The sequence below is a fragment of the Pelodiscus sinensis genome, chromosome 1 (assembly GCF_052426305.1).
Source record: "Pelodiscus sinensis isolate ZL-2025 chromosome 1, ASM5242630v1, whole genome shotgun sequence".
Taxonomy (NCBI): domain Eukaryota; kingdom Metazoa; phylum Chordata; order Testudines; family Trionychidae; genus Pelodiscus; species Pelodiscus sinensis.
Window position 1 is genome coordinate 184,684,494 of NC_143052.1, and position 16,276 is coordinate 184,700,769.

At 42.5% G+C, this 16,276-nt stretch overlaps 1 protein-coding gene across 1 annotated transcript; it reads right to left on the minus strand.

The window, feature by feature from the left end:
• Window positions 1-6,464: 6,464 nt before the first annotated feature.
• ADAMTS1 (ADAM metallopeptidase with thrombospondin type 1 motif 1) lies at window positions 6,465-14,882 on the minus strand. The gene is made up of 9 exons (XM_006128871.4): window positions 13,856-14,882; window positions 12,609-12,955; window positions 11,773-11,905; window positions 11,247-11,414; window positions 10,638-10,924; window positions 10,280-10,466; window positions 9,979-10,154; window positions 8,949-9,124; window positions 6,465-8,572 (listed from the first exon to the last, which is right to left on the minus strand). The coding sequence occupies exons 1-9, from the start codon at window positions 14,421-14,423 to the stop codon at window positions 7,831-7,833; spliced, it is 2,784 nt and encodes a 927-aa protein (XP_006128933.3). The 5' UTR covers window positions 14,424-14,882; the 3' UTR covers window positions 6,465-7,830.
• Between the last annotated feature and the right edge of the window lie 1,394 nt (window positions 14,883-16,276).

Consider the following 16,276-nt stretch of genomic DNA (forward strand, 5'->3'; position numbering starts at 1 on the left):
CCAATAAAATTAACAGGCATCAAGTTCAAAACAAACATAACGAAGGATTTCTCCAAACACAGAAAGCACACTATCAACCTGTCGAGCTCATTGCCAGTGGATGATGTGAAGGCTCAAAGTATAACTTGCGGGAGGGCGGTTGTAAAAAAAGAAGTATATCAGTTCATGGAGGATAGCTTCATCAATGGCTATTAGTCAAGATGGTTAGGGATGCAGTCCCATGCTCTGGACATTCCAAACCTCTGTCTGTCAGTAGCTGGAACTGGATGACAGGATTAGAACACTCAGTAAATTGCCCTGTTCAGTTCATTCACTCTGAAACATCTGGCACTGGTCTTTGTTGGAAGGCAGGATACTGGATTAAATGGACCATTGGTCTGATACAATATGGTCATTCTTATACTCTTAAAATCATATACCAAATATTATAACTCATGTAGTTGATGCATATGTGTGTCACATTTGTTTACAGTGGCATTTAGTACATTTCTTTGTGAACCCGACTCCCTGGGAGTAACACAGCTTAATTCCCATGCACATCACTGACACCGTATATTATGGAATCATAGAATCATAGGGTTGGAAGAGACCTCAGGAGACATAATATACGTGTTAGGCAATAAAATCATTATTTTATAGTATGGTGTCCGGAAATGTATTTACTATTCCAAGAGTTATACTAGATTGCCTAGCATTAATTCAAGTTAAGAGTTCATGCCATACATCTCTGATGTGGAGTCTTACCTGTGTCTATGCAAAGCTGGACTCATGAGAATCTCTCTGGGGAGTCACCCCATCTTTTGAATAAGGGCTAGTTTAAGATACGATTCCTATGATTACACAGGCAAAAGAACCATATGAAGTAGCCTTTATATATTTGTGATTGGGAGCTGTTGGTTTGAAACAGTATGTAATCACAAGAGACGATAAAACATGTAACTACATGCATTACAAGTAGCAATAGTTAACGTAAGGGGGATGGACCTATTTCTTTTTGGCAACTTATTGATGGCAGGGTTAGCACACAGATGGTATCTAGGATTCATTAATGTGCGTGCTCTAGGGATAGCAAAGATACTCTCTCAGAACAACAGTTTACAATAACTAAACCTTTCTGGAAGACTCAGTGGACATTACAGTTTCTTGCAATGGCCACACAACTCAAAGTGCAATTTGACTCCACGTTTCCTGAGTCTGGGGCTGAAGTCTTAGGCCCTGATTCAGCAAAGGAGAATGCTGTGCTTCAGCGCTGTGGTGAATCAAGGTCTTTAACCATAAGCTCAGCATTCCCTTAGTAAAATAGCTGTAGAAAAATCTAAAGTTTTGGTGGTTTGGTTTGGAAAAGCACTCATAAATGTTATTGCTTAAATAATCAAAACTGGGCTCTCTCTCTATATGTCATAGGAATAACTGCTTTTGTGGCAGTTCAGCACCTGCCTTTCTAGGAAGAGTTTCGAAGCATATAAAGTTTAAATGCAAAAGTATATAGGAGACCCTTGTGATTTGCAGAATTGCTATTCACAATCTCTCCCGTTCCTCAGCCCTGTCCCTTCCTGCCACCGCCCTGCCCTGTTTCCCTATTGCACCCCACCCCCCCCAGAGTGGGGGGGGACTGTGGCATTGGGGGGGAGGGCTGTTGCGGGGAGGCAGCAGCAGTTAGGGCCCTCCTTCCACACTCACTGTCATGTGTGGGAGCTGTGGGGAGCTCCCTCTGGGGCCAAGAGCCCACAGTGAGCTCCCCACAGCTCCTGGCCCTGCAGTGAACCACCCATGACTTCCGGCCTCCTCAGTCAGCTTCCCGTAGCTTCTGGCCACTGCAGAGAGGGGCCCTGAACACAATGATGGGAGCTGCAGGGAGTTCACAGTGGTGCCAGGAGCCATGGGGAACTCACTGCGGCAACGAGGAGCCACGGGAGCTCACCATAGTGGCTGGGAGCCACAGGGAAATGGAGCACTCTCTCCACTTCCTCCACCCCCCACTAGTTGTGGATTTCGCCATTCACAGAGGTTTTAGGAATACATCCACTGCAAACGGCAAGGGTTATTGCAGTGTACTTTTTCAAGCCTCATACTGTTTGATGGTGCTTGTTTTGAATTGGAGGTTTGGGGAACAGAATCTCATTTCAGACATTACAATATATTCTGTTATAAAGCACCTATTATGCAAATGTTTGAACCAAAAAACCCAGTTTCTGAACCCTAATAAAACATAGAGGGTTGCACATGGATGGTTTTCACAAGTAGCCCTGGAGCGTGGGAATGGGAACAGGGCAGCATGCCTACCATGCAGCTTCTTTCATCTATCATTAACACATTTGAAACAATGTTCTATTAGACCCTGATCCTCTAGCTTTAGGAACAAATTAGGCCCTTTCTAATTCTGCTTTTAGTAATGCAATAATCATTTAAATCAAAATTTCAGCTCCAAATTCCCTAGCCTTGGCAGTGACATGGACATCTATCCCTATTTCAGGTCCATTTCCCAGATGGGGGAGCCTTAATTGGATTACAGATATCACAATGGACATTCTAATTAGCTGGAGAAGGGCCTTTATATATACACAGTACTACTTGTATGCTCAATTGCTCCCTAACTTACAGGCCCATATTTGAAAATAGGGCTGAGTCTAGTAAGCTTACAAGATTGAAGGCCTGACTCAAAGCTCACTGACCTTCTCCCAGAAGACTACCAAAGTCTTTGGATCACAGACCCTTTATAACTGCAAACCCCATACTGGGAAAAGTTCAGTACTCTCACTTATCCTCTGCACTATCACCAGAAACAGTGCTGTTGCTCCTGCCAGTAACTGGGAGATAGTTCAGTGCTCTACACTATCCTGTGCACTAAGGGATGATTAAGACAAATAGATTTAATTCATTTCAGCACTTCCATGTAGCAATGCTGCATAAAGTATTTTATGACTCGTGCTTCATCTTGTATGATTGCACATCTGTACATTTTCTGGCAGAAGATCCAAGCTGGTAGTATTGCTGAGACAGGCAAGATTAGCTCGGTTAAAATCTGGATAGATTTTGCCAATTGCCAAAGGGTTAAAGTGAAAGAGAAAAGGGGGATTTGCAAAATAAATATTCTTGTAACTACATCTCTCCTTCATTCATACCCAATTTCTAAAGGACTAAAAGCACATTTTTTGATATGGAACTAAACCTCAAATTAAAAGGAATGATGGCAGTGGTGATGGAGAGAATAAAAAAAGAACAGGAAACAGAAGGAAATGCTGGATGTGAAAAGGAAAGAGTGCCTACTCATCATCTGCCTTCTTGGAGAAGCTGCCAATACCTATGTGCCCAATGAACAATGCCAGGTATGAAGCTTGAGGGAAAGGCCATGAAGGTTATAATATTTATGGTGATTAACTCTGAAGCTGTCAGGTGAGGAAACTAGTAAAACCATCCATCATCTGAAGTTTGCAAAAGGCCTGATCTGAAGCCCACTGAAGACAATAGGATACTTTGCTTTGAGATACATGGCAGCTTTGGATCAGGTACTAGAAATGTGCTTTAGATACCTTTTAGCATTATTTCCTATGCTAAAATAGGGGCTTTAAATAAACACCCTGATATTCAACCTCTCCACTTCTATACCTAATTTTGTATTAAATAAGTCAGTAATTATGATTAGAGGCTCTTACTATATATAAAAAAAGCACATTCACAAGGAATACTATGCAGTCAAGTCCGTTGCTATAAATTGGAAGAGTCACTACACAGGATATATTTAATTGCTCTGCAATCTCACTTGCCACACAGATAAATCATGTCCAGCTTATTTTGCTTGTTTGCTTATTTTCCCTTGCTGTGTAGCAGGGCATCCTTTTGTGGATCTAGCCTTTTTTTTTTAAAACTGTTTTTATACTGTAGTATTGGGTACATGGCTCTTTCATTAACCAAATCTCATATTTTCTTTAAAAAAGTAATTTTACAAGACATATTCCAGGGTTTTAGTACAACTGATTAATAGTTCATAAACTGATAAAAGAAAAACATTGCTACTGTTTTCTAACTAGAAAACTATAATTTAAAAATGTAATTCTGGTCAGCTGGGTTACAAATTTTGGTAATGACCTGACCTCTCCATGGATGTGTTTGTGTTTATTGTGCCATTAGCACCAATATAAGAAATAGCCTATTATATCATGACATGTTATTTCATTAGTTTTATTACTGCAAAAAATTGCCATTTGTATATTTAATTTTAGTATAGGACAAATATGCTTAGAATCCCACCCCATCACCTCCTTATTTACATCTTAGCTAAAGATAATGACCATTCTAGTCACTAGACCACTCACATAATATGGGCATAAGCACTTTAGAAATAGAGAAATAAAAGGTATGATGAAACCTTTTGCAAGAATAGGAATCTGCTACATTTAATTTCTTGAGCTCCCTTCAGCATGAATGAGAGAGTGTATATAAAATATAATTTCTCTCTCTAAAAATGACTTTTAAACCTTTTATTGGGACTGGGGAGAGGAAAAGGAAAGGATGTCAGCACCATGGAATGCTTTTAATTGCAAAGCTATGCTTGTGAGAAACAGTTTCCTTTACTTTTGTTAGCACCATGCTGCACATTTGTTCTTGGTTGATGCACGTAGTATTAAGTAAGGCACTGACTACCAACCAGAGTTCTTGGGCCCAAAGCCAAGTCCTTAGCAACAGCACATTTCTGGAATTTTATTACTGTAACTTACTAGGTTCACAAGTTGACAGTATGAACTGTACAAGTATAACTAAGCACTTCAGCTAAGTGCACTTGGTATTAGGAAATTTCATAGGGAGAAGAGGTGCAGTGTAAAATTAAAACATGGCTAAAAAGACAAACGGTCATATATTTGATTTCTTACCTATCAACTGTGATTTTTAAAGTTATGATTTAATAAAAATAAGATCCACTAAAACAATATTTAGTCCTACAATTCTCATGGAAAGACCATGGAATTGAAACCACAAATACAGTTAGAAATAAACACTATAAAATATTAAGGATATCTACGTGTAGTCAACTATTCGATTAACTGATAAAGCCTAGGGTTATCAGTTAATTTTCTCAACTACACATTTTCCTCACCCCTCTTGTTGCCTCTGGAGCAGAGGCAGCAAGGGGTGGGGGGAGCAGGAGCTGGTGCTTGGGGGAGCTGGCTTAAAAGCTGGTTCCCCCCAGTACTGACTCTGCAGAGCAGCCTCTGTCCATGGGGAGCTTGGAACCCAAACAGAGAGGGGCTGCTGCCACTCCAGGATGTAGAGTAGCTGGTCTGTGCAGGGAGCTGGTTTTTAAACTGGCTTCCCTTGTGGACCAGCTCCCCCTGCCACCCTATGCTGCTGTCTCTCATACAGTAGCAGCAGTGCAGGGTGGCAGGGGACACCCTGAAAGTAGAGCCACAAGTGCATTGGCTGCCAGTCACACCCATGGGGACTATCAAATAGCCGTGTAACTGCAAGGATTTCATGCAGTTACACGACTACTCAATTATCCGATATCTAACATCCCTATAAAATATTTTAAGAACAGTCACATTTAGTGCAAATTCAGATCCTATGACTAGCATAGTAAGGAACATGTCCAATGTCACACAAGGGTGAAATCCTGGTATTACTAACTTTAAGAGGGACAGAATATCACCCGTGGAGTAACAGAGAATTACTGCTTCACATCACAGAAAGCTAAATATTTGTCAGGGCACCGATTTCAAAAGGACATGGTGCCAAATTTTATTTTCTCTTAACAGATGTATCTTCAACTAGATTTAAGAGAGCAGGAAGAGGCCTGTAATTTTCACACTGAGCATACTCCTGCTCCGTTAAAAGATAAAGACAAAAATTGCCAATGACTTCAGTAAATAGTTTTTCTCTTGAGCTCAGTGGATTACTGAGTCAAAGGAGCAAAATTCAGTTTCTGGATCTTTAAACTCTGATTTGTATTTCAATATTATTGAGCATGTGACAAAAAAAATGTTGGAGCAGTTATGTATCTCTCATTAAAAGAGTGTCTCTGACTAAAAAAGTCTGTTTAGCATACCTCAAGAAGTTTGCTTAAGGGAACCTCTGACTTTCATTAATCATCATTAACTTAAATGCATCTTTTCCAATAATGCATTTTAAAGTACTGTAGATAAAATTTCTGTTGAAATTTTGTTTGTTACAAACACAAACTAGCAGAAAAAGCTCTGTCCCATCTGTAAGCCCAATTAAAAGTCAGTAATAACTCATATTCCATGTTTTTCTCTTAAAAAAGAATTAATTGTGGTGCCCCTTGTTGGTATTTAAAGAACAAGACACAAGATTACTCTTTTACCATTGCAGATGACATTATGGGAAAAGTTTTCAAAAGTACCTATTAAACTTAGGCGTCTGCATGCCTTGGTCATTTTTGAAAGTGTTGCTGTAGATTTCAAGTACTTTCATTGGAGTAAAAATAAAGTAGAAATAAAAAACCCACTCAATTTCAAAAATTCATAGTGTTCATTTATTAGCTCTAGTAACATATACCATATAAATACTCTATCCTTGTTATAGATGTCCTTTTAAAAAAGCGATAACTTAGAAGATCACAGGAAGTATAAAAATAAATAGGTTCATTATGCACATTTATTACAAACTATACCCCTTCCCAGAAGGAAAAGAAATATAAAATACTTATAAAGTACATATAATCTATAGTAATATATTTTAATATATACATATGGAAAGCCATATTCTCTCATAGTCTATGGACTGGCACAAACTTTTAATTATACAACTCCTAGTGTACTGCTGTGGATGGACCTGCTATCCTTCAGCTTTGTCTTTCCCACCTTAAAAAAAGTGATTTGAGCACTATAAAAATATTAGAAGTGAGATATTAGAGATTCCCATTCATAATGGGAATTTCTTTTTCCTTTGATCTGTCTCTAGCATAACACAAATAAGTAAGCTAGTATTGACTGGAACATGGTAAAAGTTAAAATTGAGACAGCGTTCAAATCTTCACTGCCATAACTTTGGTTGACAGTATGGTGGAACCAAAGAAACCAGTGGTTTGGTTAGGAGGCACCAAACACCTGCCACCTGCTCTATGGAGATTGCCACTTATTCCAACTTTGTAAGTTATGCATGTCAGAATAACTACATTGGCATGGATGAGAGAAATGGATAGAAACATTGGGGAGATACAAAAATGCTTAAAAAAAGAACATTCTAGTTGTCTGCAGGTTAAGTTAAGTTAGAATGATTGTTCTTGATATTGTTAACTCCTCACTTGTGGAGAATATGGCTTTATTTTTAAATAAAACTAATCTCTGAAACAATAGCAGCCATGAGCAATGTAGTTGACACTCCTTTTCCAATCCTGTTTTATGTTTTTTGTGAGGTAGGTAAGCCTTGACCAATTATTTTAAGCTTAGACAAAAGCTATCTTCTCCCTTGTACCTCCCCCTCCCAAGCCATCCACATAAAAAACCTGGGGACTTGAACAGTACCGCAACACAAATCTAAAGTGGGAGAGGGATCTAAAATGCTTGCTTAAACTCAATTTGGCCCCTGCTTATGTTGTCTTTAACTTGTAACTGACTTAAACAGGAAATTATAATGCCTTAGGGCTTTATGTACTGAAGATGAAAAAGTTAGTCTAACAAACCAATGTCACTATCAAATCTGCACTTTGCAGGATATTTTTATGATGCAACACTACCCTAAAATGTGTACTGTCTCCTCTCAATGAGTCCTCACCATGATTTTAATATGCAAGACATACATACTACCGCTAGCTCTCTTGTTTTCAGTGCACAGTTTGAAAAAAAAAAAACTTCAGCTTTTCCAACTGGATATTGTTTAAGTGCACTTTGTAACATTACAAAAGTCTATTAAATGTTTAGGTTTCTTTGAAGGGTCGCAGCTTTCTTGTGGCAACATACTGCCATCGTGAGACATACATTTTAATAATCTCTTCTTGAATCCTTTCCCACATGTCTTAGAACATGGTGACCAGTCTCCCAGTTGCCACTGTGGGCAGGGCATGTCTGCACACGGTCGGAGATCGTTTGGTTTGAGTTCTTTTGCACAGTCTGTGGCAGACTGCCCATTAAGGTCTCTGCATTCAACAGATCTTCTTTGCCAGCCAGACCCACATGATTTTGAACATTCTCCCCATTCTTCAATAACCCATTCAGATAAGATTGTCTCCTTGATGGCATTAAAAGATTCTTTTTTTTTGCTGGAAGCTCTCTCAGACACAGACTGTAGTGGTTTCTTCACAAAATAGGTATATTTGATTTTAGGTTGAGGTGAGTCACCCACAGTAAGAACCTGGATAGTTAAAGGTTCCTTCAGTGGGCTAAAGCTGCGAATTCTTTCCAAAGCTGCAGATGAGCCACTGTATCGCAAAACAGTGCCTTTATGAGTAATATCTTGTTCCAATGTCGATAGGGTGTAGTCACCATTAAGGATATATGTGCCATCAGCAGCTTTAATAGCAAGAAAACTGCCATCATGACGTGAACCCCTGTTATTTCGTTGCTTAACTTCAAGGTTGGTTGCTCCAGTGGGAATGGTGATAACATCATGATAACCAGGTCTACAGGGAACAAAATGCAAATATTGAATCCTTAGTCTTCCACTGATTAAGGCTTCAATTCAGCAAAACACTAAATTTAAAGCTTTATCTTATGCACATACACAAGTCGGATTAATTTCAATAGGACACAAGCATGTGCATAAATGCTTTGTTGAATTACATTCTAAATTACCGCTACTATACAGGAGGCCCTTGTATAATGCACCTAATTTAATTGAGATTTTACTTCAAACTTATAACTAATGAACTGATTGTAAAAGACAACTTTCAATTCTAAGAGTAAACGGAGCATACACTTGTCTTTAAACAGAAAGGTTGTTTTGCAAAATATTAACTATTGCACATTAAAAAAGAGTAACAGTATTTATAAACTCACTTTGCACTAACGAGTGTGCCTGACACTTTCTTACAGGTAGATCCATTGCCTCCACAGATACCACATTTGTCAAATTTCTTGTTGGAGCCTATCATACGATCACAGCCAGCCTTTACACATTGTCCCTGAACACAGACAGAAGTGGAATCTGGGCTACATGAGGTGCCATCTACAACCTTTAAAAAAAATGTAATAGTGCCTTTGATTAGAATATGGACATTTTATTTGCAAACACTGGTAATAAAAGTAAAACATGGAAGTATTATGTCTCCTACCCCTTCATTTTCTGAAGATGGCTTAACACTTATTTAAAGTATGCAGTGCAACTTCATTTCACTTGCCATGATAAGATGAAAAATTGATTTAGTGTCAGTGTGTATCAAAGGAAGAACTTTAAATTGTTTAAGCTCATAAAAGGCAGGACAATTCTTCCTAAGATCAGTTGGGGACAGTCTTGGGCTATGAAGAATAAGGACTGATAGCCCTGTAGCCCTTTCAACAGTATCCTACCAGGCACACAGTTGTAGAAGCTAGTCTTGAAAATATATTTATTCCTTATCTGAATCTTGCTAAGCTATTAGTTTCCAATATGCTATGATAATTAGATCCCCTGTCTAAACATGTATTTACCAAGAAAGTATTTCCTTTTCGTCATTTTAAGATGTCAGCCTTTTAGGAATTATGCAAGATGAAGAGCTGATATTTAACCTGAGTCTGAAGGACTTATGAAACATTTAATAAAAAGTATAGAAACCCAATATTCTGTAGAAATCCCAGTGTCATAAAATTTGAGGAGTGTATGTGGGTTTAAAAACCTGTGACTAAGTTTAAAAGAAACATGTCTGCATACTTAAAACTAGTTAGTATTGATGGGATTACATTACAGGAAGGGAAAATCTGTTCCTAGAGGTTTTAAAAAGCTTATGAATAAATATTTTAGTTTGCACATCCTTTGACACCGCTTAAAAATAAATCAGAAAAGGTAAGAATTCTTGCTTAAAATTCAATGTACACCACATTTAAAACACACCTTTGGCTGCAGAACAAAGAAATATCCAGTGCCTTTTGCTCGGCAGACAAGCTTGCATCTGTCCTTTGGAGAGACTCCAGCAAACTTGGGTGTCCATTCTACTGCTGGTCCACTTCCAAAAGGAGATTTGGAAATGTCATTGTGTGTTTCACATTGCTCTTCTCTGAAAGTTTTGCCTATACAGAGGGGAGAAAAAGTAGGTAGACATTAGACCTTCATCTTTAATTGTCTTTTCCCCTCCCTATCATCTCTCCTGCCCTGTGCATACCTTCCTCCATGTCAAAGATCAGCTCCAACTTACCGTTATTATCTGGACAGTCCTCAATATTACATGATCGGTATTGCACCCGTTTGCCTTCACAGTACTTTCCTCCATTCTTTGGGACTGGGTTATCACACTCTCTAAGGGAGTACTGCACTCCACCGCCACATGTCCTTGAGCAGTCTCCCCAGTGTCCCCATGATCCCCAGCCTCCATGGACAGGGGTCTAAAATGACAGAGATCAAATATATTTAATGACCACACCAAAACGTTAAATAAATTTTGCACAAGATTCCTTCTATGTTTTATTAGCTATCACCCTCAATTTATTCCCTATTAGAAAACAAAACTATGTATCTCACTGAAATGTTATTGAATTTTCTAGATTAATACTTACATCATAATGCTTCTTCTCAGTCTTGTTTACACACTTGCCATTCACACACCATTTTCCCTCTCCACAAGTGGTGCCATCTGCCCAAGGAAAATGTTTAGTTTGGCAAACAAGCAATCCTCCAGAGGTGCCTGTACACCACAAAGTTGTACATGTGCTAGCTGGGTCCGGACAATGTTTGGACTCATCTCCAAATGTAAACTGGCACTGTCTATTGGCATCATACAGAGTTCCGGGGAGATCAGAGGGAAGCTGTATAGGTTTGTGGGGCTTGTCCAGTAAACACTCACCTAGAGGGAAAAATAGTAATCAATTAGCTAGTTTGAATGAGGAAAAAAGTTATTTTACCTGTTCAGTTGCACTTAGCTTTTTTGTTCAAATAATTGTTCAGCCTTCATTATACCAACAACTGGGTGAACCAGTTAAAGGCTTCCTTAAATGTGAGAGCAAAGTGAGAGCATAACCGTGTACTGGAGTTCTCTAACAGAAAGTGTTGTAAGAAGGGGACTGTTTCATTTTTAATGTTTTTTTAAACTAGGAAGCAATGATGGAGTTTAAGGGGTATCTAAATGTAAGTGTATAAACTCAAATAGAAAGCTTAATAAAACTTACCATGACCATTATCCAAAAATGTTGTAATCATGTAGGCACTGCATGGAGACCAAGGTTGGCTTCGATCCAGATTGGAAAGCATAGACGCCATCATATGGGAATCCTGGCTTACACCATTAATATCAGCACACTGCTTTGCATCATCATGGGGCATGTTAAACACATGACCTAAGAAAAAAGTATTTTTAGGATGTTTGTTAGCCTTGAACTAAAACACTATTTTAGATACTTGAGGAATTATATGAATATTTCCAAAATTTTAAAAAGAGGCCACCTTATTTTTGCCTAAGAAAGAGGGTGTTTCTGCAATTTCAGTCAAATCTACAGTTCTGGCATACAGCTATCTTGCCAATTCTACAGTTTGCCATATCCCACTGTCTCCTCCTGACTGACTTTATAAGACATTTAGGGCATTCAACACCTCAGAGAATGGACCCAAAATTTGGACTATTATGTAACAGGACATTTCCTTTATGTTATCAGGCTACTTTAAATGAATTCAAAACTTATGTCAAAGTTGAATTACCTAGTTCATGGGCTGTAGTAAACGCAGCTTGCAATCCATCATCTTCTATGATAGAGCAACTGCGGTTTGGATCACAAATTGTTCCCACATCAGCCATCCCAAGAGTATCACATGTCTTGGCACCACAAAGATCCTTTAAAAAAGAAGGCAGTTTCATTTAACTGGGTCAAAGACTTAACTTTGGCAAGTCGCATTTAATCTTGGCAGTTTGCCTTTACTTATGGAAAGAGCATAATGATTCATAATTTCAGGAGCAATTATGACAAAATTCTCCTTTGGAACATGCAAAAGGCTTGTATTTATAAATAATCTATAATTTCTATGCTAAATCTTGCTAAAGCGAGGATTGACACTCTGACAATCAATCTTCTGAGGTTTGATTTAGTGTGTCTAGTAAAGACCCGCTAAATTGAATGCTGAGGGTGCGCCCGTCAGCACTGGCACTCTTCGTTGTTGCAAGGAGTAAGGGAAGTCAACGGCATTTCGCCTGTCGATCTTCTGCTTCTGCTGCGGAGACAGCACCAAGCTTGGCTCAAGGTACGTTGACTCCAGCTATGTTATTTATGTAGCTGGAGTTGTGTACCTTAAGGCAACCTTTAAGGCAACCTTTTCCCCACAGTGCAGACCTGGCCTAAGTAGTACGTATATTCAGACTACAATATTCTGCACACAAAGTACATCTAAAATAACAGAATATCATAAAAAGGTGGCTAATTACTATCCTGCCTGTTTTGAGTCAATAACGTTAGACAACTGAATCAAAATGTAATTTTTCTGAAGACAGCAGTTAAAAATGTTAGTAAGAAGACCAAAACTTTCCCTCTCTTTTCTCTTACCTGTCTGGTAAAGAGGATTGCTGTGTCATAGTGCTCTGCCTGGCGGTCACTGGGTGGATTGTGCTGCTTTTGCCAACTGCAGAAGTTCCGTAAGGTAAGGGCAGCATTAGAAGAAACATCAGGTCCTTTCTGCTCATCATAGATGACCAGAATTTTTACCAATACCAGACTAATAGAGTTTCGGATACTGGGATGCTTGTATAATTTGGCTGCCACAGACAACAAAGTTAGGAGATAGTGTTTCAATCCACTGCCATGGAACTCTGCCATGGACTGGTCGGCTACAAGCATGGTTTCCACATAGCGAGGGCTGGACACAAATCTTTTTTTCCGCGTGCTTCCAGTTTCTATATCAAAAAAGAAAAAAGAAAAAAAGAAAAAAATTGCATATTAATAACCTGTTCAGAAATGTATTGCTGTAAATTATTATATGAAGAAACTTGGACAAAATACAGTAACCAACAAAATTTGCATCTAAGGCAGAGAAATATTTTACATTATTTTATTACTAAAGGCAGAATGACCTTAAAATGGAACACCAAGCTTGTGACTGCACACCTGCATTTTGCCCACTAAGACACTTGTGCTAATGCAGTGAATCCTTAAGAGCAACCTTGGCCAAGGGTGTATGATGAGTGAGTCCTTGCAAATGAAAGAGCCACTCAGAAGTCTGAATGAAATCATTGAGCTCCACTTGGAAAGCAGAGTGCAGGGCTCCGGGCTACTGACAGGCAACCTGATTGCTATTGGGCCCATGCAACTGTACCACCTCTTATCCTAGTAGGACACTGTGTCCTTGTCTGACTTTCACCTCCACTCCGCTCCCCTCCCTCTTCCCACGTGCTGCTCCAGTCAGATGATTAAACTCTTCCATTCATAGGCTCCTTCTGGGCAGTCATACAAGGAAACTTCCCCTCTCTGTGCTACTATACTTGTGTCCAGGAACATGGCTGGGATTTTTCACTGTCTACACTTCTGTCCTTTTCTAGTGCAACCTGCTGCCTTCAGTGCAGCTAGAGATTACTGAGAGAAATATTGACGATGTGGGAAAGGAGTACAAAACATTTTCCATCCCCGCCTGCAGGACGTGCTCTGAAATAGAGGGTGACATTTTCAAAGGCGCCAAAAGGAAGGCTCTTTTGAAAACCCCTCCTCAGGGTCTCCCTGCACCAGGCTCTTGAGGAGGTGCCCGAGGCTTCTAAAGAAGTTAAGTGGGAGAGAAGGCGCAGGGAGTCAAGTCCCAGTACCTGTCTGGCTCACGTGCGCTTGCTGCCCCTCTGCGGCCAGGGGGAAGCTCTGGTCGGTCACCCCGCACTTGGAGCCGCTGCTCTGCGGCCGCCGGCGCAGGAGGTGGAGCTGCGGCTGGGAGGCGTTGGCCGGCTGGATGAAGTACTCTTCCCCCCGCACGTAGAAAGCCCCTCGGAGCCCCTGGCAGAGGCTGAGGGCGGCGGCGGAGGCCGGGTCCTGGTTGACGGTGCCGGAGTAGAAGCAGCGCGCCAGGTCGGCTGCGGGTTGATTCCCCAGCGAGGCCCCCTGCTCCGACGCCTCCTCCTCCTGGGGGCGGCTGCCTAAGTACTGCAGCCTGAAGTCCGGAGCCAGGAAGCTGCTGTCCGGCTCCAGCTCCAAGCTCAGCCGCCTCCCGAAGGCGTCCAGGCGATAGAGCCTCTTGGCTGCCGGCTCGGCCGCGGAGTCCAGCCGCACGGGCACGACCAGCTCCTGCTCCTCCCGCCGCGCCGGGCTGCCGCCGGCGCCCCGCGGGCAGAGGCAGAGCAGCGCCCCCAGCAGCAGGGAGGCGAGCGGAGCGGCTGTCCCCATGCTGAGCGCCGGTGCTCGGGCGGGCGGGGAGGCGCAGGGGGAGCTCAGGGAGCAGCTGGCTCGGGGGCGAGGCGCGGGCGGGCACAGGCGGAGTGCAATGGCTCGGGGGGCCGCAGCAGGCTCGGAGTCACTACACAGGAGGCGCTGCCTTTGCCATGGCCAGGGCGCCGCCGCTGCAGGGAAGGGAAGATGCTACCGGCGCCGGCTTGGCTCCCCCCTGTCCTTGCGCTGCCGAGCAGGCGGGAAAGTTGGTGGCAGGAGAGGCTCCAGCTGCCGGGCTCGGCGCGTCTCTTCTGTGGCTCAGGGCACGGCTGGCGGCAGGTCCGCTCGGGAGGGAGAGAAAGGAGGCGCCGTTCTTTGCAAACTCGCTGGGCTCCGAGCGCCTCCGCGGTGCGGCGTGAGTGCAGGAGCCGGGGCCGCCCGGGCCGCCCTTTATGGGATTTGCCCTGGCAGCCCCCACCCCCAGCCCCCCACAACTCCCCCCGCCAGGCACCGCCCCTAGGTCAGGGCTGCTGGAGCGCTGAGCTCATTGCCTGCGTAACCGCGGCTGCTGGCGCCCGGCCATAGGCAGCCCTCAGCGCTCCCCCGGCAGGCGGGCCGGCCCGCAGCTGCTCTGCACGCGGGGCTCCACGCGCCTCCCGCCTCCGGGGCCGCGCTGCCCTTTGCGCCGTGCTCGGGCCGCTCCATGCAGAGCGGGGCCAGCCGAGCTGCCACGGTCGCCGCCTCCCCGCCCCCCAGGCTGGCCTCTGCGCGCTGCCAGCAGCTCCGGTTCTCCACGTCGGACGGAGCCGCTTGGGGTCGCTCAGGGCTGCCTGAGCGGGGAGGTGCAAACAGGTAGCGCAGGGCTCACCAGCAACAAGTCTCTTCGTCTCCCTCCAAATTCCCCCTGCGCCGCCTTTGTCTCTCCAGGGAAGCCCTGCTCCCCCCCCCCCTTGGGGCCCCAGTCCCGTTGTCTCCGACCACTGCTTAACATGCAAGGAGCACATGAGAGGGGAGCGTTGCTTTTGTCACGTCCCCGGGAAAGATGCGGAAGGAAAGGCGGCAAGGCCAGGTCCCTCCCTCCCTCCCCTGCTCAGAGCCCGGTGTCCGAAAGGGAAGCCCTCACCACGGCGGACTTTGGGCAGGTGAACGCTCGAGTTCTGCTCTCACAGCCAGACCCAGGCTCCAAGTGACAAGTGCTCGAGGCAGTTACATTTTCAAGGCCAATGATCCAGCAGACAGTGGTGTTACTGAGGGTTCAGTTGATAGCATTTCTGAAGTTTTCAGACCGGTTGAATAATGTCCTCATTAATTGGATCATTTTGAACCGATCCAGCCACGTTTCACTGTCTGATATTACAACTATAGCTTACTTAGTGCAAAGACATTTTATATTTCTTTCCTGTTGCTCATTTTTAGATTTCATAGTGATCCTGCTTATTATGTAAATACAGGTGAAAGGCAAAACAATTCTTCAGGTGAAGTTATGTCTAAGAACAGGACTTACTGGTTACAAAAAAGTGTCCATCCAGGTTCCTGCTTTTTTACAGTCCTCAGAACGATTACCATCTGTTGTTCACCTGTAGTTCTGGGAAATCGCTCCTTTTAAATCGCTTAAAGAGAGACATTTATGTAGATCCAGTCAATAATATTCTTTAAAACTTTAACCATAGTGGTATAGGTAATCTACTTAATTTTAATATATTTTAAATAATTTTTAGACGATTGACTTAATATTCTATTTTTCTTCCCATGAAGGCCTTTCTCTGGAAATGAGGGTAAAGAACCAATAAACAAATGTCTGAGTATTAACAGAAATACTATACTTATTGATCCAGCACTTCTGGATTTAGAGAATTCCTCAGTGTCACTTG